Consider the following 25,809-nt stretch of genomic DNA (forward strand, 5'->3'; position numbering starts at 1 on the left):
TTACATTGAATTACAATGAGCAATCATCAATTCATGCATGAACGATGTTTGTTAACGTTTGCTTTGTCTGACTGTTTGTTGATTGCTAACCGTTTATAGGTGTGTGTGTTATGCTAAGGTCTACATTGAGTTTGGCCAACTATCATCATGCATGCGTTCACCAGCTTTTGCTTTCTTAATTATCTACTAGTTGCTATTAATTAACTTTATATGACAGAAATTTCGAAATACTGAAAGTTTGACAATATTCATTAGATTATCAACAACATATTAATAGATTTGATCTTGTTGTGTGGTTCAAACTCTTCAACCCTCCAAATGAAAGAAAATACAAAATATATTTACTCGTCCATTTTCTAGTTTTCTTGTCGGAATTTATAATTAAATAATAATAATAATAATAATAAAATTAACAAACAAAGAGGGTAATGGCAATATAGGTAAAAAGGAAGGAGAGTAAGGGGTAAAAGGGAGAGAAAGACAATATATATCTATAAAGTGGAGAGAACGGCGCTGTGTGCTGTCTTTTCCCGATAAGCCCGGTGGTTTGCTCAAATGGGGAAGAAGCAAACAACTCTCTCTCTCCTCTTCCATCTCTCTCCTCTTCTTCTTTCACTGTCCACTTCATCTGCTACTTGACCCTCTCAAACCCCACTTTCCATTTTTCAGTTTTGAAACCTCTCCCTCCACTTTCCATCAATTTCCCACATTTTCTCTGATTATTTTCTTACCCGCCAAACATCAACCCTAACTCCGCTCCCACCTCCCAACCCCTCTCGAATTCTCAGCTCACAAACACATATCCAGCTTCTGTGAGTCTTTTTCTCACTCAAATTTTCAACTTTCTGCAGATAAAGCTCAAATCTGTTTACTTTTTGTTTCTGGGTTCTTTGGTTAGGCCAGTTAGTGGTGCTTTTCTGGTTTCAGGAAGTCTGGATTTGTATGCCAAGTGTAATTCTTGCAACTTGGGAGGTTTTTAGGTCATCTCATCAGTCTAATATTCTTGATTCAGCTTAAATTTTGCATTTTTAATTGTAATTAGTGTTAATTAGGTTGTCATTAATATGGGGTTTGAGATTGGAGGCAACGGGAGGGATAAAGTTTCAACATTTTGTCTTGATTTGACGGATTTTTTGCAGCAAATGAACTGATCCCATCAAGTTTAAATGCGCAGATCTGTGAGCTTTGTGTGCTCCAAATCTCAAACTGCTTATGAATCTGCAGACAAAGAATCACACTGCTCCGTTTCTGCTGTCTTTACATTTGTTTAAGTTTTAACAATCAGAGAGAGCTTGACATCTGTCTGTCCCAATCAAAACCCACAACATTGTTCAAGGTTTTAATTTTCCCATATTTTATTTAAGCTGCCAGTTATCTTTTCTTATAGTTTTGTAATTGTTTAATGTGTTTTATTGAGCCTAATATTTATAGAGGAGAGCAAGAATATGCCTTGCTTTTTTAGGGCACAGGAAAAAAATTGTATGAAATTTATTGCTGCTGCTTCTGCTTGAATCTAAACCCCAAAAGGGATTACATACTAATTATACTTTTTTTTGGTTTCTAACTTGGTTATATTGAAAAGTTCATCTTCTTTAAAAACCCTTTTGTTAGGTTTAGGCTTTTAACTTTTATTAGCTAGAGATCTCTGAAAGCTGGTTTTTTTTAGTGTAAATATGTACTGTATTTAGGCATCTGATCAGCTGTTTTTACTTGCTTTTGTGTTATGTGTATTTTGGGAAAATTTTCCTCATTTTTCTTTTCATTTATTGAATTAAAAATGGAAATGAAATATCAAAATTACTGCTGGTGGTTTTTTGCAGAGCTGAGAGACTGTGAAGAGTAAAACTGTGCAGGCTTTGGTTTGCTGCTTTTGAAAGCACACTGCAGGGACTGCAAAAAGCTTGAGAGAGAGAGAGAGAGAGAGAGAGAGAGAGAGTAGAGAGAGAGCCTCTCTCTCCTGACTTAGACCGTGAAATATCAGCAGCGTAAAAAAGGCCTTTTTATCACTACACAGCCAAAGTACCTTCTCTGAGTTATCGTCATCAATGCATAGGACACTGCAACCCCACCTCCTCCTGCACTCCTCCTCCCCTTCTTTCTCTCTCTAAAACCACTCTCTCTCCCTCCCCAAATTCAACCCCTTTCTCCCACTCTCTCTCTCCTCCCCTTTCTCTCTCTAGAAAGAGCTAAGTGGTGCAGAGGATAAGAAGCCAGCAAAGCAGAAAAGCGAAAGTGTCCGAATTGAATGAGTCTTTTTGTGAGAAAGGCATGAAACTACTGCTATGGAGGAGGAGGAGATTCAAGCCAGCAACAAGTTCCCAAGAATCGGAAATGGCAGCAGCAGAGATCACAAGCCATCACCCGAAGACGAAGACAATCAAAACCCATCATGCCTAGACCTCAAGAGGGCCGCCGCCGCCACCGCCACAGCTGATGCGGGAAACCGTCTCCGTGGGTGGCACCACTCCCGTATCATCCGCGTTTCCAGAGCATCCGGCGGCAAAGATCGGCACAGCAAGGTGTGGACTTCAAAAGGGTTGAGAGACCGGAGGGTCCGCTTGTCTGTAACCACCGGTATTCAGTTCTATGATCTCCAAGATCGGTTGGGTTACGACCAGCCCAGCAAAGCAGTTGACTGGCTGATCAAAGCCGCTGCCGATGCCATCGCTGAGCTCCCTTCTCTGAACAATTCTTCGTTCCCCGACACGCCGAAGCAGCTCAGCGACGAGAAGAGGGCGAGCTGCGAGCGTGGCGGATTTGATTCGGCGGAGATTGAGTTCGATCAGAATTACCACCAGAATCAGAGCCAGCCCGGGAATCAAAGCCAGCACCTTTCGTTGTCGAAATCTGCTTGCTCGAGTACTTCCGAGACCAGCAAGGGATCGGGGCTGTCCCTCTCCCGGTCGGAGATTCGGGTGAACCGGTCGAAGGCCCGGGAGCGAGCGAGGGAAAGAGCCGCCAAGGACAAAGAGAAAGAGAGCATCGAGTCAAGTTACCAACAGAGCATAAACAACAACATATCCCAACAAAATGCTTCATTCACTGAGCTTCTCACTGCCGGCATCGGCACTACTCACAACAACAATTCTCCGACCGCATCTGCTCAGCATCATCAGCAGAATCATGGCGGCGGCGGCGAGCCCATTTTGTTCCACAAGGCAGCAGCACCGATGGATTACTTCAGCCCCGGGCTTCTGGGGCTGTCGTCTTCGGCCCGGACCCATCACTCTTCCGGATTCTCCGAACAAATCCATCTGGGGATGAACTCGATTCCGCAGACAATGTCGGTTGTCTCCCCGTTCAATGTGTCCGGGGAACATCACCACGGACATCACAGTTCGGAGCTTCAGCATTTCTCATTTGTTCCCGACCTCATCCCGGTCACTACTTCGTCGCAACCGGGCAGTGGCGTTGACTACAACCTGAACTTTTCGATCTCTTCTTCCGGCGGCCTTGCTGGTTTCAATAGGGGGACCCTTCAGTCCAATTCTTCCTCTTCACCGTCTCTTATGCCTCATCACCTTCAGAGGTTTTCTCCCATAGACGGAACGTCCAATGTACCCTTCTTCATCGGAGCTGCCGCGGCTGCGGCTTCTCCAACCATGGAGAATCACCACCACCACCATCATCAGCAGCACCAGCAGCAATTCCCTGGTGGATTTGATCGCCGCTTGCAGCAGCTCTACGGTGACGGAACCCGGCATTCAGACCACAAGGGCAAAGCAAAGAACTGATCTTTTTCAACGATCAGTACTTGATAGCCCATCTAAGCTTCTTTCTGGTAAACCTTCAACGATCTGATTTTTTATTTTATTTTCTTTTTCTCCACATATAATATACATTTTCTGCTTCTTTTCTTTGCATTGGTTCCTTGCTTCTCTATTTCTGTGCTTGTTTTTTGCCTCATAATGCTATTTATACCATCTTTTTATAGCATTATTGATATGTAATTGTTAATTTGTTTATAATTTTGCATAGAAGTAGGGTTTGCTTGCTTTTCTTGGTAATCATAAACAAGTGAAGGAATCGGGTCAAAGGTTTCATGGAGATTTTAAAATATATTGTTGTCTGTCTGCTTTTGATTCCTGCATGGATTGGAGTGAATGGGGGGGATCGGCTGGTTGTCTCCTCGTTTGTTCTCTTGTTTTGGTTCCCTTCTCTCTTAGCATATGAGGTCCTCCATGGAGGCTTGACAGGTGTTGGCAATCACTTGGCTCAGGCCATGTCGTTTGTCACTCGAAGGAGGCTTTGCTTTTCGGATACTTAATTTGTTGTTTTCTGCCCTTCCAAGCTGCACCATATGACAAACTGCTCGGTGGCCTGTCGGTCTTTACCTGTGAATAATTTGGCAGGAGTTGTTGTCTTTTGCAAATTAGCATGGTGAATCGTATTGGAGAGCTAACTTTCAACTATGTTTGCTTAGCATTTAGCATGAGCCCTAACTAACTTTTTGGTTCCTTTTTGTTAGGATCCCATGCACGTAGGCAAGCATTGGCATTAATAAACTAAGTTGCTTCAATCTTTTCTCTCTAAAATGTAATAGAAACATAAGAATACATGTATATATGGAAAAAGAATTTTAAAAAATAATTCCTATTTACAGAAAAGTTGGAGCGATTTTGACACTCATTTTATGCGTTCGCGGGTCCTTGTATTTTTATACTTTAGTTTAACTCTACAGTTTAACGTTTATTTCCATGATAATATTATAAAACATGGTGCCAACATATGAGGTGGCAAAGAGTCTATAGGGAGTCCCACTTTTGAAAGTCTCCTTAATATTTCTCTTATTATAAAAGACCTCTGTGTTATTTGTAGGGAAAATAGACTTTTAATTTATAGATTGTTGTGATATTTTTATGTGTGATCACAGTTACCCATCTCTGGCTTTTGCATTGAGCCACACCACCACAACTCCAATTTAGTTAAAGCTCCTCAATTGCCATACGTATATTTTGAGTAATAGTATACTTTTTCTCTTTTGGAATATTTACTAATATGTTTATGTTAATGGGAAAGACATTGTACAATGGCCCCCTTAAGGGTTTCCATATTTGGAAAATTGGTGGCAGATTTGAAGAACTGCCATTAATGACAAAATTTCAAGAACTATAGCGGACATATTGCTCCTAGTAAAAAAAATCTAACATGATATAATGCTAGACTATCAATCTGAAAATATGCCCCTCTTTAGTTTAGAATTTTCCAAAACTGGAACTTGTTGATTTTCCAGCTTTAAGTTTTGCTTGCTTAGTTATTTCTTATCCTGTAGGTTCCTTCCTTTCAAAACACATTTCTTGAAATTAGTTGTGCATAAATCTTTATGCTCAACAGTCTATGCGACCAATTTGTTCTTTTCTTCCTCCTCTTTGTTTTGTTTTGTATGGTTTAGTGTCATAAGACTGGCAGTTGGAGGAAAGAGATGAAGTTTGTGTTTCTTCTTCTTCTTCTTCTTCTTCTTCAATGCTTGTATTGATGCTGCTAGTTAATTAAGTAATGCAGGAAGGCAAATATTTGCAGTTTTGTTCATGGTTTAAATATTCTTCTTCTTCAATATTTGTGTTGATGCTGCTAGTTAATTAAGTAATGCAGGAAGGCAAATATTTGCAGTTCTGTTCATGGTTTAAAACTTTTAAAGCAAACGAAACAGGTTCCGAAAAAGGACTCTGTGAAGGGTATTTATTTCATCTTTCCAGATTAAAGGATTAGGGTAAGAGGCAGACAAATACTAAAGATATAATTAGGCTCCATGGATAGTATAATTTCTTAGTCGGATCGAATTATCCTTGTAGTATTTCAAACCTAGTCCATTTCAGTAGTGATCAACCCTTGTGGTGTTTTTTAATGCTTCGTAGTGTCCCTTTAAAAGTGCGGTCGAGATTTGGACTTTGAGACCTCGGATCACTTGCAGACTTAATCTTTGAGTTGTCTAACCGAGTATGTTCTTCATGTACTAGATATTGCTTGTTGCTGTGATCTAAAGGTGCTCACTGGTCGGATCTTAGAGAATCTGTAGTCACGCTTAGTTCTTGTTGATTGCTTTTATTCACTAGGGGAGATTTTTCTATTTTACCGGAACACGGCCTGGTACATCACATGACATAACATATGGGCCGTGTTCCTGGAACATTGACGGATGTTAATGATATTTGCATGCAGAGTCTCAATTTTCTTGCGATTTATACTGCTCAAATCATAATATCTTCTCCAATTGCCCTCTAATTTACTGCAGGCTTTGTCCTTCACTTGTATTTGACTATAATCATTACCAATATCTTCAATTAGAATTATTTCTTTAGTTATTTATTAGTTCATGCATGATAATTTCGATCATAAATACTTATGCAGGAAAGGTGAAGTTAAAACAAGCAATGGGAAGCTGCGAGGGAATTCATGTGCCTCTCTCTGCATATCGGATGATAACTAAATATTATAATCCTTCTGGAATTGTTGGTATTTCTGCTTTTAACCATTTTCCATTTCTTTATTTTCGGATATATATTTTTATTTGTCTGTGTGCAACAGCATTGTCTGTGTTGGAGAAGATGCAACTGACAATTCGATTGAAGTTATTTTCTTTTCTCCTTTTCTTGCTCTTCAAGTTATCTTGAATGTATTTGGTTTTATTGAAGCTCAAGTTTGGACCAATAAGTTGATTAGGAAAATGTGCATGCATATACTTGACATGCTTGCTAAGTTGGTAGTCTTCGATATGGAGTTAGGTTGGTTGGCCGAGATAGTGTTTCCGCTCTTTTGCGCTCAAGGTCTTGCCCAACTCGTGCGCACATGATTTATACGCATATCAAACATAAAATCTTGCTTAACGTAACTTGAAAGTTAGAGAAAGTGGTGGATTGCTCTGGCAAGTAGGATGTTCCACTTCAATTTCTTTAGTGATGTTAGTGATATCAAACCGAACTGAATTGTTGGTTTCATTTCGGTTTTAGAATTTGAAAATCAAACCAAACCAAATCAAACCAAATCAAATCGAATCAAACCGAATCAAACTAAACCTCAGAAACCCTAAAACGATTGGGGGTATGCTATTTATTTTGATTGCTATGGTTTTGAGGTTCTGAGATTGGAGCTGGGGAGTGTATTTAATAATAATGGTCTTATGTTCTTAGTTTCTATATGGTGCGTCTTCTTTGTACGGTTGTACCGGTTTGTTTTATTTTGTCAAACTGGTTGATGCAATCAATAAGAAAAATCAGTATATTAATAGAGAAAAAAATTATAGTCAAATGAGTTCAAAGGCGTCAAGCTCAAGCTCATACTCAAAAGACGTTATCTACCTTTTTTAAAAGAACCAACTTTCAAATTTGTTTATTCGAAAAGAAAAAAAAACAATTTTCAGCTTTAATAAAAAAATAAAATAAAAATCGAACTGAAACCAAATCAAAGTGAATTGAATAGAACTAAAAAAAAAAAAACCAAAGAAAACCGAACTAAATAATGTTTTCAATTTTGACAAACAACCGAACCGACTGAAACCAAACTCACCCTTACTCAAAAAGAACGAAAACTATGAACTAGCCCAAAAATCTGGTCACATGAATTAAGCCCAAAATACATAAGCATCAGGACTTTTTATGGCAAAATAATCTAAGAGTTAATAGTTGAAAGTACTTTTTCAGAAAAAGAAAAGATCCATACGTCCAAATGCAACGCTTGTACTTTTCAGAAAGCTTCTTCAAAGTACTTTCATTCTTTTGAGAGCACACTCAAAGAGTAAGTTTTGCTTTTGTACGTACAATTAAAGTTCATCCGGAACGTACCCAAACAATAATGCCTAAATATATTTATACGCAGGGTCTGTCATAATGCTGTATTTTAGTATGAACTGAAGCATAGTATAAAAGGTCGTACCCAGTGCACAAGGCTCCCGCTTTACGCAGGGTTTGGGAGAGGTGAATGTCGGCTAGCCTTGCCCCCATTTATAGAGAGGCTGCTCCCAAGTCTCGAACCCGAGACCTACCGCTCATGGACGAAGGCACTTGCCATCGCACCAAATGCGACCTCTTAACTGAAGCATAGTATGCATTAAAAATTTTGGTTGTTGGATTCTTTGTCAATTTTAACAAACTTTATATCAATTTTTTTGGGGGGGGGGGGGGGGGACAATAGAAAAACAAGAATTAGTACTACTAAAATGAATGTCATTCATTAAAATGAACAAACCCTCCAACTGTTAGCAGGAAAATTCAAGGAGCATGTGTACTTCTTCAATTATTGAAATTGATTATTGAGTTTCATGTTTTTATTTTCTAACCATACGATTGTTACAAAAACGATGAATTAGTAACAGCGTGCGACAGCATAACCATCACATCAAAACATTTAGATGAGTAGTTTTTCAGTAGGTGTCAATCTATAAGCATAGTTTTAAGGGAAAACTAATGAAAATGACTTGAAAATTTTGAGTTTTAACGAAAATGACAAAAATAAAGGGTAAAATGAATAGTACCAGGATTGACTTTTTAGTATAAAAACGTGGTTTTTCATTAAAATGAACAGTACCAATAGTTTTTCGTTAAAATTTTCTAGTTTTAATGGAGTGGAGTGTTTGGAGTGCGTTAGGTTTTGAGTCCAGGTTTTAATTTAAATCACGTGGATTGTGACTGTGTGGGTGTACAAAGCAAATAAATCTCATGTGATAATAAACAGATAAAGGTGGAAGCACAACCAGCTCATATTTTTAAATTAAATCAAAATAAATTGAATTAAATAAATAATGTGGCTGGAAAACGTTACCTGAAACTTCCTAAACCCCTTTTTTGTCCCGCTCAAGATATTGGAGAATTTCTGGAATTTATACTCTTATCGAAATATTATCACGCGGTATTTTTTTCGCTGTTAATTTAGATGTTATAATACGATTAAATACGTCTATAACTTGGAATATATTCCCAGTAAACAATATAAATGTTTTAGAGTGAAAGTTACTCTTCCCACTAAAATGTGTCACGATGGTGGCTGAATTCGATCTACAAGATGAAGGTAGCAATACAACGACGCTTGAGGATAGAGATTTATACGAATCTAGAGTCAACTATGTTATTTTTAAATTTTCGTTCGTCGTTTTTAAAATAATTTCATTATTAGTTTGCAGTGTCTTGTATATATTTTTAGTATGATTTTTTTTGTCACAAGGATTTGTTAGTCGTTAAATATCGATTATTTGGTATTTGTGATTCTCTTTCTTTTCTTTATGTCAGTTTTGTTTTTTCAAATTCGTTGTAAAATAGTATGTTCGGAGGTTGATCGAATGAAGAAATTTGGTTAGTCGTTAAATATTTGATTAAGGATAGTCAAAATATTATATCGCATTTTAAATAAAGACATACTATTTTATGGGAAAGGAATAAAAAAACAAGGATTATATTGGTGCATGCAAGTTGAAATAAATAAGAACAAGACGACGATCGATGACACCTTCGAAGCATCTTTCCCTTTAGTAGGGCAGGGCAGGGGCAGCCACGAATACTAATAATAGACTTGACTATTTTTTTGCACGACTAATTAATCTGATACGAAATGATATAAAAAAAATAGATTTTGGATTACCGGTTACCAACCTAAGAATCCGATAAAATATTGTTTGCCTGATCTAGACATTAGATATGATAATTTCTTGCATAACCCGTTAACTTGACAAGAAACGATACGACCCGTTAACGAATTAGATCATTATTAGATCACATGTTAAGAATCCGTTAAGATAACGAATATGACACGAAAACACTACGAACAGAAATTTACTTATGTATTTATTTTTAAACCACCTGCTGCTTCTATCTACTGGGAGACAGCATTTGTTCACGAGCCAAGAGAAGAAGGAATATCCCTCTCCATTTGGGAGCCAGAAAGTGATGCTTTATTCCAAAATTAATAGGTAATTTTTTTCACTAAACTAAGCTCTTGGTGATTGCAAAAATGGCTGAAATGGCTTAATGTGATGAAATTGAAAAGCCAAGATACCTTTTAGGTTGAGTGAACGACACAGTGACGCAAAGAACATTTCCTTCTTATCCTTGCCATCGCAAGTGCTTGCGAGATCCACAAAGCAAGTTTAGTCCCCCGGAACTTGTCCTGCTTTGTGGGTCTCACAAACATGATACCCACAAAGGAGGATCGGTCGCCTGGAACTCGTCCTCCTTTGTGGATCTCACAAACTGATCCTAGCACATGAATGGGAGATGAAAAGGGAACAATTACTTCATTATCTCCATGGAAGTTCTCTCACAAAGCATTCAATCGTTACACCATTCGGACAGTTCCTGCTATCGATTCTATACCCGCAGTCGTGTGAACGAAGCACATTTCTGTTATTTACCACAAGGACGGAAACTTTGAATGGAAGTCGTTGCTGAAATGAACTTTTGACATACACCACATAACCAGAGAACAGTTTCATGATACCTACAATATTCACATACATTTGGAAGAAAGAAAGGTAAAACTAGATCACTGCAAACCCAAAATCTCCATAACATCAATCTTAGTTGCATGCGAGCACTCACTCTTACAAGCGTAATGCCCGAAACAGAAACATCCAGCAGATGCAGCAGCATTTTCAACTCTCAGCTCAAGCATGGAAGAGTGGAGGATCTGCAGTGCATGTTCCGTCGGTGTATCTCCTCTTTCTGCGTCGTTCCAATCAAGATTCGTTTCAATTGAGAGGCACCGCAGTTAACTTAGTCTTCCGATGAGGCAAAATTGTTTCTCCCCTTCTCCACTTTCAGTTATGCAGCTCCCCATTTTCCCTCGAAGGACACTGTTTCCCCTGTCAAAATCAAAGGTTGAACTAAATCAGTACCAAACCATGAATGAGTAATCACATGGAAACTTGTACATTAGCATTAAGCAATCATAGAGACAACCAGAACGGAATAAGAAATCCGAAACATACTCGTGCCAAAATCGCTACCTAACATTATACATTCGATTGTTTATCCGAACTCTTATTCAATTATTTATCAAATGACATATGCTTCTAAGCTACTTTATAATACATTGTCTTGGCAATCCAATACCTAATACAATTTAAAGTTTGGAACTTTGGACTGAGAGCAACATTCAGATCAACCCAATTCCCTGTAATACCATTAAATTTAGGAACTTTGGATTGCAAGCAAGAACAATGAGGAAGTGAATGACTTCTGGTTCTAATGCACAAGAAATATTTGCCCAACATTTGAAGCCAACCGGTCATTGAATTGCAGCCAAAAGGCATTAAAACCCAAGCAATCATCCAATTCAATCCGAATCATTCATACACGAATATATTAACAGCAAATTTACCTGAGACACCTGAAATCGAATCAGAAGGAGTTCATCTCAAGACAGTAAGTGCGCCTCTTGACCAGCATCTTGGCCGCCGTCCCGTACGGCTCTTCGAAGGCGGTCGAAATCCAGGACAGGTCAGAGGAAACCTCCTTCTTGGCGGTCAGAGATTGCTCGCTGGGCCTTATAGCAACCAAAGTCGCACCCTTCAGCACGACCCCATCAGGCAATTCCAGCTGGGGAGCATACCAGAGCCGCATGTTCAGGGCCGGCACCAGCGTCCTCTTCGACGCCGAAGAGGCCGACAATGGCTTCACCCGCAACTCCTCGAGCTGGTCTTTGTTCATGTGCAACACCCCCTGACCGTCGGCATCGGTCAGAACCAAGCTGTCTAGCGTTTTGTGCTCGGAAATGATTGGCTGAAGCAGGTAGTGCCTGGCGGAGGCGGCGATCAACGAGCTGATCGTCCACACAACCCTCAGCTTCAGGCCGCCGTTGGTGTAAAACGAGTCGGGTATGCTTCCGTTATCTTCCGTCACGGCGGCGTTGTTGGTGGCGCACAACCTATCGGACCCAGTGTCCGGAAAGAGCGATGCTTTGGTGGGTCCCGGGTGGATGACTGAGGATGCGCCGAGGATGACGCAGTTGTCTAAGGTGGAGCCGAAATCGGCCCTCCACTTGAGCAAAACGCCGTCGTCGATGCCGAGCTCGCCGCTGGGAAGCTCGATCCGGAGGAATCGAATCTCGTTGAAATTCTTCAAGACTTGAGTCGGGGAGTGGTGGGTGACGCCGGACTGGTCGAGGCTGTTGCTGTCGGTGGCGGAGGAATCTGGGTCATCGACGGAGAGAGCGGAGTGGGACCCATTCGGGGATCGCCGGTTGGGTCCCAGTAACTGCCCGAGCGCCTGCAGAGGCTTGACAATGCCGCCGAGGACGAGGCGGAAGAGGGCAGAGAAAGGGGCCCGGGACTTGTCGGAGGAGGAAGACGAGGAGGCGGATGAGGGGGAGGAGTCGTCGTCGGAGATGACGCAGTCGACGCGGACGACGACGTTATCGACCTGGGGGACGAGGGAGTGGAAGCGGCGGGAAACGACGCAGCAGCGGCCGAGGGCCTTGACGTCGCCGATCTTGTTGAAGACGAGGAGGAGGAGGGAGTCCGGGAGGCGATCGAAGTGGTCGTCGTCGACGGAGGAGTAGGGTTCCGGGTAAACTGTAGAGGAGAAGGTCAGATCTGAGCGCACAGAGGACATCGTTTCGATTGGGGATTCTGGGTCGGATAGAAACGGAGAGGAAAGTTGGAAGAGGTCAGATTGGGGTGGAGGTCGGTAGATCTGAGAGGGGTAACGGCATGGCAGATTGCAGGTTGCAGAGAGGGATTTTAGAGAGAGAAAGGGAGAGAATCTTAGAGAGAGAGAGAGAGAGAGAGAGAGAGAGAGAGAGAGGGAGATGGTGGAAGAAATGGTGGGAGGAGGAGATATATCCACGCTGATGGGTTAGGCTTGTTGTTCTGTCATTTTACGATGCGCAGAGGAGAGAGAGAGAGAGAGAGGAGAGAGAGGATTGACAGAGAGAGACGCGGCACAATATTATGTTTGTTTGTAAAATATATTCTTACTTTTGTCTTCTACTTTGCTGGCTTTACCCTTCTTTTTCTCACCCTTTAACTTTGATTCCTTTCCCTCTTGGGTAAATTCTATTTGAGTTTATAATTTCAAGTAATCCCCTTAAAACATATAATAGAAACTTGACTGACTGACGATAACTTAAAACCTTTTACTTATAAATGAAAATAAATACCAAGTTTCGGTTCAGATTCATTAGATCATAGTATTAAGTAATAAAATACATTAATTTTAACTAAACAATCAAATCAGTTTTTTTCTTAATTATTTTGTATTTTCATTTATGTTTTTAAAACTATATTTTGTTTACAAACTAGTACTATAGTCTTGTGAGATTCATTTGCATGTAAAAGGTGTGAGGCTAGACTCAAATAGGTCAGACGAAACTTGAAATCGAATTCGTCATTCATAAATATCGAATATGAAATTTTTCTCTTACAAGTTGAGAAATTTATTGTTAACCTATTTTTGCTAATTAATATTTTTTATCAAAAATTTCTGATAATTAATTAAGTTGCCATCAATACATGAATAGCAAGTGATTGAATGTTGAGCGTTGGCATGGTAGCGTCTCTCCATAGGAGAAATACTAAATAGACTCTCGCAAAGTGTGATTTTTCATGGATTCTTTATCACCTCATAATTTAATGTTAATTTATTTCTCAATATTATAAAATATTGTACAAAAAACTTAAGGTGACAGATTATAAAAAATCTGATTTTTTGAAGATTCTCCTTAGCATTTCTCGGCTCTGTAGACATAGCTGGCAATGCCAATTTTGGAGTTCGCCTGGGCATTGGCGTAGGACCGCTGCCGATAGAGCACCATGGTTCGGGGATGTAAGGGTTTATTTTTAAAAATTATTTTTGACATGAACCAATACTATTTAAAACATGAAATATTGTAATAATTTGTTTTTCCTAAAAGGCATAGCAATATGTTAAGTGTAAAATGAGGTACTGTTCTTTATTTCAAATTTTCTTATCAACGTGTACGCTTTTTTTTCCCTCTCATTCTTTTATAAACAATAATTGTGTCCTCTCAATTATAATTACTGTAAAAAATTTATAACTTAATTGGTAAAATATTAACCCGTACACTTGAGGTCTCGAGTTTTAATCCTTCCATCCTAATTTCAATTGTAAACGAAAGCCACATGCATGGAAGAGGCTAGAGAGTTGTGAGAGAATTGTGGAGAGATTATTTATTTATTTTCCTGCAACCGGTTGATCAAAATTTTCAGCAATCGACCAGTCTCAATTCCACTGTCCAACAATATCCTTAAAAAACATGCTAAATAATTAGCATAAATGATCACTTTTTGGCATTTGATTGCAAAAGTAAACATTATGTGATTGGTATGTTATCGTTTTGCAATCAAATATCAAATAGTGATTATTTCTGCTAATTGCAATAAAATAATTAGCACGAACTTGAACGCTTACAATATTTAAAAAAAGAAGAAGAGTATTACTAGACAAATAGTTACTTGTCAATTAAAAGATGGTGAGAAGACAATATTGTCTTCCATTACAAAATAAAATCATGGGTAGTAATGTAATTTCATACAAACCAAATTTTACTTTTTTTTTTTTCAAACCTCATACACATGTCGCTACTTAGTACTACGGTCTAGTGACATTTCTTTTCACTGGTAAGTGAGAGGTCTTAGATTCGATTCTTGTCAAAGACGAATTTGAATCACATTATTGCTAGTCAATTGTAAGACTTAGCCCACTCTTTCATCACCTTAGTGTATGTAATATCGTTTGATTAAAAAATAAAAAATAAGATAATAATAAAACCTCACACGCATGTCATTATAACATCCAAAATTTAGAAAGAAAAAAAAAACCTTCATTTTCTCTTTATCTCACATTTCTCTTCTTTTTTTTTTCCACATATTTGTTTTCATAAAATTTTATATTTACACACATAATATGTGAGCTTCATCTAGCGAAGGTTTTAATAAAACATCTAACATTACCAAAAAATATATCTCTTTTTTTTATTTAAAAGGGGATCAACTATGACAACCATTCCAAAAGTCAGAAAGACTCACAGAAGCATTTCAGCCTCCCCTTAGCCACCATCGTGCGATTCACCAGCTGCTTAAATCAAACATAAGACGTGTCGTGTGGAATACGTGTCTGGAATTCATCCCAACCACTAGACCACCCCATAGTGATTTACAAAACAAATATCTCTAATTTATTGAAAATGAACTTAAGTACAATGAACAAACAGTAAATTCCGACCAACTCGAATAATCCACGTCGGTTGAATTGGTAACTAGTAAGAATCAAATAAAATTTACGGTGGTTGAAAGTAAGAAGACGGTGGGTAGGTGGATAGGTAGGGGATGTCCACAACTTGTGATCTTATGATGATTATATGGTCGGGTAAAGACGGTAAAAAGCCGCAACATAAGGCCGCAAAGTAGGTCAAGTTTTGTTGGTTTAAGGCTTTGGTCCGGCCCTATTTCATTTTTCACCTTTTTTAATTGTGCTCTCAAGTTTGCTTTTCCCGTCCTTTTAAACAATTTTATTGCTGTTTTGTACCTTAAATGACGCTTTGGGATTTGCTTAAAGCTTAATGGTAACTTTGATTCAGATGAAAGCAAAGTATGGAACCTCTTCTTTCCCATTAACTTGGGGCCACATAAAGTTAGGCTCGTAAGATTACACACCTGAGCTTAATCGCTGGCTACTATTCTTTCAACCAACCTACTCATCTTTCACTTAGAGCAATTGAAGAGGACCGAACCCCCAGTTGAACATCCCCCATTGCCCAACACATCATGAGGAAGGCGGGGATGATGACCGCTCATCATTTTTCTAATACCTCGGGCGACACACTTGCTGCCGACTCAGACAAAGGTTCGCCATCCTACAAGACCCAGCACATTACCAAAATCCGCCCTCAATTCAAGTTGTTGGATGCAACTCATCTACACGAAGCAGTAGCAAATAACCATTGCAAGACACTTTTAACTAGTTGCCCTTGGCTACATACCTTCACTTTAGCTTCTTTGAGGCATTTTCTTAGTCATCATAACCAGTAATTGAGCGAGAAAAATTGCATAATCTAAGTCATGTGTCTGGATCCGTCTATGGCTTTATATTTATATAGGGTTGCATGCACTAAACCCAATTACATAAAATAGTTGGTGATGATGTGTTGTGAAAAAATAGAGCACGAGCTTTCCCAAACGAATTAAATCCATATCATGAAATATTTATTTTCAGATGAATTAAATCCACTTATATTACATAAAGTAATTAACTTTCCACATGTAATACTAAATACCATATAATTAATTACTTGATGGCCTCGAAAGGCTGAATAAAATGCAGATTAAGCAAGTGCAATTAATTGAACGTAAGCATAATAATGATTTAATTAATTAAAACAGATCCAAGAAAAATACAAATCACACACGCACGCAAGCACGTTGTGGGCCCTTGTGGGATGGCATGTGTGTCTTCATCAAAACGTTTCACACGTGCCGTGGCGTCCGTACTCTTGAGACGGTATCATGGTACAAACGACAACACATGAAATCCCCTATTTCATTTCATCTTGTGTCGTGTAATTCACGGCGAGATTGGTACGGACGTTGAACATTATACTTGACAAATTGATGTAAATCACAATGCGAATCGGATTATTCAACAACTTGACAGGCGTAAACTTGAGAAAAATAAATTTTAGAATTCATGAAGTTGGAGGCATTACTGTCTGATGTGAGCTTATAATACATTGTTTCGAATAAAATGACAAACGATCAAATTGCATGTCTTTGCAGTTAGTTAAATCGTTTTTGGTACTTTGATATCTTTTGCCATGTCAATTGTGCATTTATAGATTTTAGTTATTTTTGTAAATGTTTGTTTCGAATGATGCTATTTACACACCTATTTTTATTTTTCATACATCACTTTCAATTTCCGACCATCGGAGCGAAAATAGAAGAAAATCAAAAACAAAAAATTAACAAAATTGTGTGAACTTAAATAAGGAGACGACAATTGATGTGAATCTTGAGGTTTATATTCAAGACATTTGGAGAATGACTAGGTTATTTTAGTTGGTAAGGTTTTGCTTTACCCCTCGTCATTGCAATCGTGCAGCCCATTCGATCGCGCTGTACGTCGTTAAGCATGGTGGGAGATTTGGCTGGGATGAATTAGGTCATGAGTTCCTGTTTAATATTTTAGCAGAGGATGCAAATGTAACTGTTCGAATTTAATTTTTAATAAATTTCTTATCTTTCGAAAAAACAAAAAACAAAATTGTGTGAACGATAAAAACAGTCGTGTAAATAGTACTATCCTTCGTTTTTATATTCTTTTAGAGGTAGAGTTGATAGGTGGGAATATTGGAGTATTTAAATAATTTTTTTTTTTTTTTGGTAAACGTATTTAAATAAGTTTTGGAGGTTGGAGAATTGTCTCAAGTCTATCATTTTCAAGATTTAAAGTTGGTTTGTTGTTTATCAAATTGCTTTCGCCGTGATAAAATTCTTCAATTCTCCTTTTGCCCAATCAAATTTGGAATTTCGCCTTTCGGTTTGACGTGATTTTGTGTCATTGTCAATTTAGCACTTTTCTCCTTATTTCATTTCATTTTATGAATGAAGATAATCTTCTTCTTTTGGATTATGAATACAGATAATAAAGTTGTAGTGAATAATATTATGAAAATATAAAATAAGGTTTTTTGTTAAAAGTGAACAGTATCATAAGTGTTTTTTTAAACTTCTAATAGGAAAATTAACGAAAAATCCAAAAAAACATTTAGTTTTAATGAAAAATGACAAATAAATGTGCAGTGAATAGTACTAGGGAAATGTAAAAATATAATTTTTCGTTAAAAATGAAAAGTACATGAAATGTTTTGTTAAAACTCCCATAATATATGGGGTAGTGTTAACCAAACACCTATTTTTACTTCTCACACACCTCTCTTAATTTTTTGCCGTCAGATCAAAATAAATTGGAAAAGATCAATTCCCAAAAATTAATAAGAACGTGTCAGAGTAAAATGGGTGTGTAATAGCATATATATATATATATATATATATATATATATATATATATCTCTCTCTCTCTCTCTCTCTCTCTCTCTCTCTCTCTCTCTCTCTCTCTCTCTCTCTCTCTCTCTCTCTCTCTCTCTCTCTCTCTCTCTCTCTCTCTCTCTCTCTGTCAGAAATTTTTGTCTTTAGACTTCAGATTCAGTTACTCCAATCCTTACAAAATTTTAAAGGTTCCCATGCATGACACTATTGCTTATAGCTAGTAAATATAACCATTTTTAGTACATCTATTTCACCTCAATTTGGATGTTCAAGTGGCACATTTTTATCTGCCACATATGGAAGTCATATAAAATAGGGTAAATTATACAGAACTACCTCAACTATTGGTCATTAACAGTTTCATACTTCGTCTTTAAAAAGTTTCAATGTCATACCTCATATATGAATTAGTTTTAATTTCATACCTTCCGTCAGTTGTCTGTCAATTCATCCGTTAAATGCTGATGTGGCTTGAGACGAGACCCATTTTCTATTAAAAAAAAATTGAATATTAAAAAAAAAAATTTAAATATTAAAAAATTTATATTTAAAAAAAAAAAAACCTCAGCCTTCTTGTTCTCCACTCCCATTTTCCCCCAACCCACACCCAGCTCACCCAAAACCAGAACCCCTACCCCTACCCCACCAGATCCCCAAAACCAAAAACAAATCTCAAATTCCCCTAATTTTCAAATTCAAAAACCCACAAAATTCCCCCAATTTTCAAATTCAAATCCCTCTTCTCCAGGAAGAAGAAATCCAGTCCCTCATCCACCGCCACCGCCGCACCCCACCCAGCCTTCACCCCCAGGCACTGGCGATCCCCCTCTTTCCATTCACACACCCAAATCGTTGAGCTCAACCAGGCCATCATAAGTAGCTTGGGGCAGCAACAAGTTTCGATTTCTTTGGTTTGCGCCGCCGGGCTTGCTTTCACGACGCTCTTCCTGTCACATCCCGGCCCGAGGTCCACCACATCCCGGGCTCGCTCCACCACTGTAGCACGATATTGTCCACTTTGGACCCTGACTACGCCCTCATGGTTTTGTTTCTGGGAACTCACATGAGAACTTCCCAGTGGGTCACCCATCATGGGATTGCTCTCGCGCACTACTTGCTTAACTTTGGAGTTTCGATGGAATCCGAAACCAGTGAGCTCCCAAAAAGCCTCGTGCTAGGTAGGGATGAGAATATACATATAAGGATCACTCCCCTGGGCGATGTGGGATCTTACAATCCACCCCCCTTAAGGGCTCTGACGACCTCGTCGGCACACCACGACCAGGGTTAGGCTCTGATACCAAATTTGTCACATTTTAGCCCGAGGTCCACCACATCTCGGGCTCGCTCCACCACCGTAACATGATATTGTCTGCTTTGGGCCCCGACTACGCCCTCACGGTTTTGTTTCTGGGAACTCAGACGAGAACTTCCCAGTGGGTCACCCATCATGGGATTGCTCTCGCGCACTACTTGTTTAACTTTGGAGTTCCGATGGAATCTGAAACCAGTGAGCTCCCAAAAGGCCTCGTGCTAGGTAGGGATGAGAATATACATATAAGGATCAATCCCCTGGGCGATGTGGGATATTACAATCCACCCCCCTTAAGGGGCCCGACGACCTCGTCGGCACACCACGGCCAGGGTTAGGCTCTGATACCAAATTTGTCACATCCTGGCCCGGGGTCCACCACATCTCAAGCTCGCTCCACCACCGTAACATGATATTGTCTGCTTTGGGCCCCGACTACGCCCTCACGGTTTTGTTTCTGGGAACTCACACGAGAACTTCCCAGTGGGTCACCCATCATGGGATTACTCTTGCGCGCTACTCGCTTAACTTCGGAGTTTCGATGGAACCCGAAGCCAATGAGCTTTCAAAAGACCTCGTGCTAGGTAGGGATGAGAATATACATATAAGGATCACTCCCCTGGGCGATGTGGGATCTTACAATCCCTTTCTCCCTTTGCCGCACGATTTGTTTTTGGGTAAGAAAATGTGTGAGGAGAGAGAGAGAGAGAGAGAGAGAGAGAGAGAGAGAGAGAGAGAAAGAGAAAGAGAAAGAGTCGGGTTGCGGGGGAGGTAGGGGTGTGGAGGGGGGACGGGTTGAAGGGGAAGATGAAGGGGATGAGGAGTTTCCAAGGGGGGTGAGGAAGGGGATCTGGGGTGGGTTTAGATTTTTTTGATTTTTTTTTTAAATATAATTTTTTTTAATATTCATTTATTGTTTTAATAAAAAATGGGTCATACCTTAAGCCATGTCAACATTTAAAGGAAGAAGTGACAGACAACCGACAAAATGTATGAAATTGAAACAAATTCGTAGATGAGGTATGACATTGAAACTTTTTAAAGACGAGGTATGAAACTGTTAATGACCTAATAGTTGATGTAGTTCTGTGTAATTTACCCTATAAAATACATAGTTTTTAGTAAAGAAAGTTGATGCTTCACCGTAAAATTAATTGATAATATAGAGAGTTGTTCAATTACTTATAAGTATATGTATGGTCTCTCCTTTCCCAGATGTAGGATTTATATGTTCAACACGCCCCCTCATATGTGGAGAATTTTCAAGTTTAACACGTGGGCAATACAAATAAGATGACGTAGAGAACATGCGGCCATTAGGCTTCACACATAGACAACCTGCTCTAATACCATGAAGAAAGTTGAGGTTCCACCATAAAACCAATTGTCAATATGGAGAGTCACTTAATTACTTATTAGCGCATAAGCTTTACACATTAGGTAACTTGCTCTGATACCATGAAGAAAATTAAGGTTCCATTATAAAACCAATTGACATATATGGGGATCGCCCAATTACTTATAAGCACATATAAGATCCCTTATTTTTTCAACGTGGAATTTGTACTCTCAACATGAGCGCATTTCTTTTTTATATTTCTCAAAATCTATGATAGAGTGAACTATATCATTCATGGGTAGGGCAACAAAATCTAGGTTTCATCATAAGGTTAGATTTGTCATGTATGGGGAGAAAAAAAGAACCCTAAAACAAAAGCTTGGAAATCTACCTTGGAACTTTATAATGTAAAGAGAGAACAACCATATCTTCACAACCCATGAAAGACCCATTCATAAGGAGACATGCTGTCTTTTTTAATGGCACTCGTTAGAAACTGTAAAAACATGCATTAAAATGGTCCTGGGAAATTGAATTGAATTCATGTCACAACAAGTGTATAGTTGAGCAATAAATAAAAGTTGCAATCAAAGGGCAAAAGGGAAAAATTCATTCGTTAGCTTTTTATCTAAAATGGTCTTTGAAACTAGCATGGTTCTTTATTTTGGTCTTTGATATTTAAAATGGATAGAAGTGATCATTGAGATTGTTCACCGTCAACCATTTTAGTAATTCAGTGAGAAATTTCTGTTAAATTGAATGTATTTTTGTCAAATCAACCATTTCCCTGAAACTAGTGGTTTCTTCAATTTAACGGATATTTTTCATAGAATGACCAAAATGATTGACGGTGAATAATCTCAGGGATCACTTCTATCGACTTTTAATCTCAAGGGCCAAAGTGAGGAGTTATGATAATATCAGTGATCATTTTGACTAAAAAACCTTATTTGGTATACCTGAAACACTTGTTGTGTGATATATTTTTTATGTATTATGTTTGTACCATACTTGACCAATCCCGAAAGTACTGAGCACCGGTCAACGTTATACCGTCAAGGACCTAGAAGAGTTTCCCTCAAACCAGGAGGCCAATCACAGCGCGACACGTGTCGACATAAAAAGCCAATCATAGTTAGAAGCCAATCACAACACGACACGAGTCAATGTCAGAATGAAACTAGAAACTCTCTTCTATAAATAGAGATCATTCTCTCACAATATTTTCGAATGTCATTTGTACTAAATCATTCACTAGTACTCACAAAAGGAGAGTTTGAACCTATGTACTTGTGTAAAACCTTCACAATTAATGAGAACTCCTCTATTCCGTGGACGTAGCCAATCTGGGTGAACCACGTACATCTTGCGTTTGCTTCTCTGTCTCTATCCATTTACATACTTATCCACACTAGTGACCGGAGCAATCTAGTGAAGGTCACAAACTTAACATTTTCTGTTGTACCAAAGTCCTCACTGATTTTGTGCATCAACATATTATAAAATCAATTGACGATATAATTGATGTCTCTCATTTTTAAAATATATTTATAAAGTTTCGATTCAATTTGGATTCATAAATCTCAATGATATGGTCCCCTTACTTTTTATAATCTGGATCCATACCTTGTTATGATTAGTAATTACCTTAAATTGTGGTGATGGAGAATCCCATTGAGTGTAAATTTCCATTACCCATTAATAATTATTAGGTGAATGATGTTCAATGATAAGCACATTTTAATGCGTGACAATCTAATGATAGTGACAATAGAGGAAACATGCATATCCACAACAAACAAGATAAGGTGCACATTTATGTACACACACATAGCCTTTTGTGTAAGATCCTTCAAGTTGAGTGGAGGCAGCTTCGGAAGTGGGATGTGAGACACCCTGGCGATTGAGATGCATTGTCAATCGCCTAATTGTCTCTTATTTCTTAAATCAGAATGAGTTTCTATTTGTCTGACCATTTTACACTGTTAAAAACGAGATTCTACCCCTTCACTAATATTAAGTTGGCATAGCAATTTTGTGTATGACAATTGAAGAGTACTCATAAGATTACTCGTAGTGAATCCTAGGAAAGGAAGCTTTAATAAAAATAGTTTGGGCTAAATTTATTTTAACAAAAAACCGTCTAATAACTTTATTTAATAAAAATAGCTTAAATTTTAATGAGCATGAAAAATGTTTAATAAAATAAAAAACTTGCACGCGGGACCCGACTGTCCATTACACATTTTCTCTCCTCTTCCTCACTATTTTTTAAAGTGAACATTGATTATTTACTGAACACGCATAATATACTATTTTTTAAATTGAACACTGATCATTTATGAAAATTGAATATAGGTACTATCACTATATCTTAAACTGAGTACTCATTATTTTTGAAACTAAACACATGTTCTTAAACTGAACACGGGTACTATTTATAAAACTAAACACGGATTAGAATGCCCTTGCATGCGCTTTTGGTTGAAACTTTTTTTTTTGTCATTTTCTTTCTTTTGTCTTTATCATTAAATAAATTTATTAGATGACTTTTGGTTAAAATTCAAAGTTTTAAGTTATTTTCATTAGTTTTTGTAACATCCCACATCGCCTATGGGAGTGGATCCTGTAAGCCTTATATGTATATTCTCATCTCTATCTAGTATGAGGCCTTTTGGGAGTTCACTGGCTTCGGGTTCCATCGGAACTTCGAAGTTAAGCGAGTTCACTCGAGAGCAATCACAGGATGGGTGACCCACTAGGAAGTTCTCGTGTGAATTCCCAGAAACAAAACCGTGAGGGCATGGTGGAGGCCCAAAGCGAACAATAGCGTGCTACGGTGGAGTCGAGTTCAGGATATGGTGGGGGCACGGGCCGGAATGTGTCAATTTGGTATCAGAGCCAATCCCTGGGCGGAAGTGTGCTGACGATGACGTCGGGGCCCCTAAGGGGGTGGATTGTAACATCCCACATCGTTCAGGGGAGTGGATCATGTAAGCCTTATACGTATATTCTCATCTCTACCTAGCACGAGGCCTTTTGGGAGCTCACTGGCTTCGGGTTCCATTGGAACTTCGAAGATAAGTGAGTTTGTGCGAGAACAATCCCAGGATGGGTGACCCACAGGGAAGTTCTCGTGTGAATTCCCAAAAACAAAACTGTGAGGGCATGGTGGGGGCCCAAAGCGGACATTATCGTGTTACAGTGGAGTTGAGCCCGGGATGTGGTAGGGCCCAGGCCGGGATGTGACAGTTTTCCTTTTTCATTAACCTCGTTTTTTCCCACCATTTTTAAAAATGATGGTACTATCCTCACACCCTTTTTTACCTCTTCATATCGTTCTAAATTTTCGACGTTGGATCGAATGAATTAAAAAAATATCAAATGATATAAATGAACAAATAGTGTGTGAGAGGTAAAAAAAAATATAAAGCCATCTCATCTAGAACAAATTTTCTAGTCCGACTGCATTTGCAAGTTCTTGCTACTTTGGTTCCTCTTTATTTCAAATCCCATATCATCATTTTCATCTATTTGTTGGTTGTGTTTGATTCTCTTCAATTCATATCAATTTTGTGTTCGAATTCGCTTCAAAATTATTGAGATTGACAGTGAGAAAGGTTTACATATTAGGCGTTGTGTTTGATCTTCATTTCATCTCCTACAATTATTCCTCTTTACCATTCCTCGATGCCAGTCACGGCCAACCGTATACGCCTATTTATTGGCTTTTGCTTCAAAGTTGAAGGACACAGAACACCATTACCATTTGGTGCATAGAGCCATGGACCTGGATCCTCTCAAAGGCAAACCCTCGGGATCCTGCTGATTGACAAACATGAGCCATTGGATCGAAATCCAAAGGCTACAAACAGGGGGTCCCTCTTAAAGTTATAATAATTGTAGCCATTGGATCGAAATCCAATAGTCCGTGTTTGTCGCTCAGCAGGATCCCAAGGGTTTGCCTCAGAGAGGATCCAGTTCCGGCAACCATATCTTTTGTTGCAGCCTTTGACCTAAATTCCTTTCTCTTGTGTCAATTTTCTTGCCCTAATTTGTGCAATTCCATGTAAGCATTAATTAAGTATAACGCATTTTGGGATTTTCTAGCATAATCTGTAGTATCTTATATTCTGAGACATTTAATTTTTAGATCCTTAATTAAATATACGATAATCAAAATCAACGTTAAAAGACTTTGTAATATAAGATACTCTGAAACAGCATCGATTTTTTTCCGCTTTTCCCTCTTCATTCCTTCTTTGTTGTCTCTTTTGAGGCGATTCTGGAAGGAAAACAGGGACATAATTACCATTAGAGCATCATTTTTGCTGAAAGAGGCAGCATGCATGCTGAGACATCCACATCAGGAATGGACAGGAGTTAGGTCAATCATCTAACCTTTTCTCCCCATTTTTCTTTGTACAAGCTTTATGAATTAAAGCCAATGGGGCCTGCTTTTATGAAGATCTCTCTACCAAAAGAATTCAAGTAAACGTATTTGAAATTTGAACTGTATTTACGGGCATTAACCAACGGAAAAGCTATAACTTTTTGCTGAACTTTAATTTTAGTCGATTATTTTTGAATTTTTATAATTAGTCAATCTTTCTCTGAACTTTATCTTTATAATTGGAAAAAAGTAATTTTGTTTGAATGTGGACAACATATATATATTTTTTCTCTTCCGCTAGTTCACTCTATACATTTTTATTTTCTATTTTTAGGGTTTAGGAAGGGGATTAAAGTTTAGGAGAGAATTTGGCCAATTATAAAAGTTCAAGGAGTAATTAGCTAAAATCAAAATTTAAGGGGTGGGGGAATTGGTCAATTATAAAAAGAATAATCGGCTATAATTAAAGTTTTGGGGGAATTGGCAGCTCCTTGCAAGTTTCCCGGTGGGTTTGAATAATTGGCCAGTCCAAGCTTGCTTGATAAATTTTGAAAAGTATCTTGCAATATGAATTTGATACAGCTTGAGGTGGTGTGTTCGCTTCTAATATATCGCTTGTTATTAAAAAAAGAAAACACAACCACCACTAATCAACTAGTGCTTGCAAAAAAAAAAATCTCAACAAAAATGGTGGCCACAACATCACATGATATGGTTTAATATTCGATAGAAATTGGACAATTTGATATCTAGATATTTAGGTGCACTTGGTATTT

General features: G+C 38.4%; 2 protein-coding genes across 6 annotated transcripts; one reads left to right on the forward strand and one right to left on the reverse strand.

Moving 5' to 3' along the window:
- The first annotated feature begins 453 nt into the window (after positions 1 to 453).
- Positions 454 to 6,631, forward strand: LOC103427885 (transcription factor TCP2-like). Of its 4 annotated transcripts, XM_008373401.4 has the most exons (5): positions 518 to 812; positions 928 to 980; positions 1,175 to 1,336; positions 1,821 to 3,781; positions 6,349 to 6,631. In XM_008373401.4, exon 4 carries the CDS (start codon positions 2,283 to 2,285, stop codon positions 3,732 to 3,734), a length of 1,452 nt encoding a protein of 483 aa, XP_008371623.3. In that variant the 5' UTR covers positions 518 to 812; positions 928 to 980; positions 1,175 to 1,336; positions 1,821 to 2,282; the 3' UTR covers positions 3,735 to 3,781; positions 6,349 to 6,631.
- A 3,735-nt stretch (positions 6,632 to 10,366) lies between these two features.
- LOC103435009 (F-box protein At5g46170-like) lies at positions 10,367 to 12,886 on the reverse strand. Of its 2 annotated transcripts, XM_008373398.4 has the most exons (2): positions 11,305 to 12,886; positions 10,367 to 10,786 (listed from the first exon to the last, which is right to left on the reverse strand). In XM_008373398.4, the coding sequence occupies exon 1, from the start codon at positions 12,534 to 12,536 to the stop codon at positions 11,325 to 11,327; it is 1,212 nt and encodes a 403-aa protein (XP_008371620.3). In that variant the 5' UTR covers positions 12,537 to 12,886; the 3' UTR covers positions 10,367 to 10,786; positions 11,305 to 11,324.
- Between the last annotated feature and the right edge of the window lie 12,923 nt (positions 12,887 to 25,809).

Source organism: Malus domestica, chromosome 10, assembly GCF_042453785.1.
Source record: "Malus domestica chromosome 10, GDT2T_hap1".
Taxonomy (NCBI): domain Eukaryota; kingdom Viridiplantae; phylum Streptophyta; class Magnoliopsida; order Rosales; family Rosaceae; genus Malus; species Malus domestica.

Excerpts from the sequence above, each read along its gene's own strand:
- LOC103427885 (XM_008373399.4), top strand. The coding sequence starts at position 2,283 with ATGGAGGAGGAGGAGATTCAAGCCAGCAACAAGTTCCCAAGAATCGGA.
- LOC103435009 (XM_008373398.4), bottom strand. The coding sequence starts at position 12,536 with ATGTCCTCTGTGCGCTCAGATCTGACCTTCTCCTCTACAGTTTACCCG.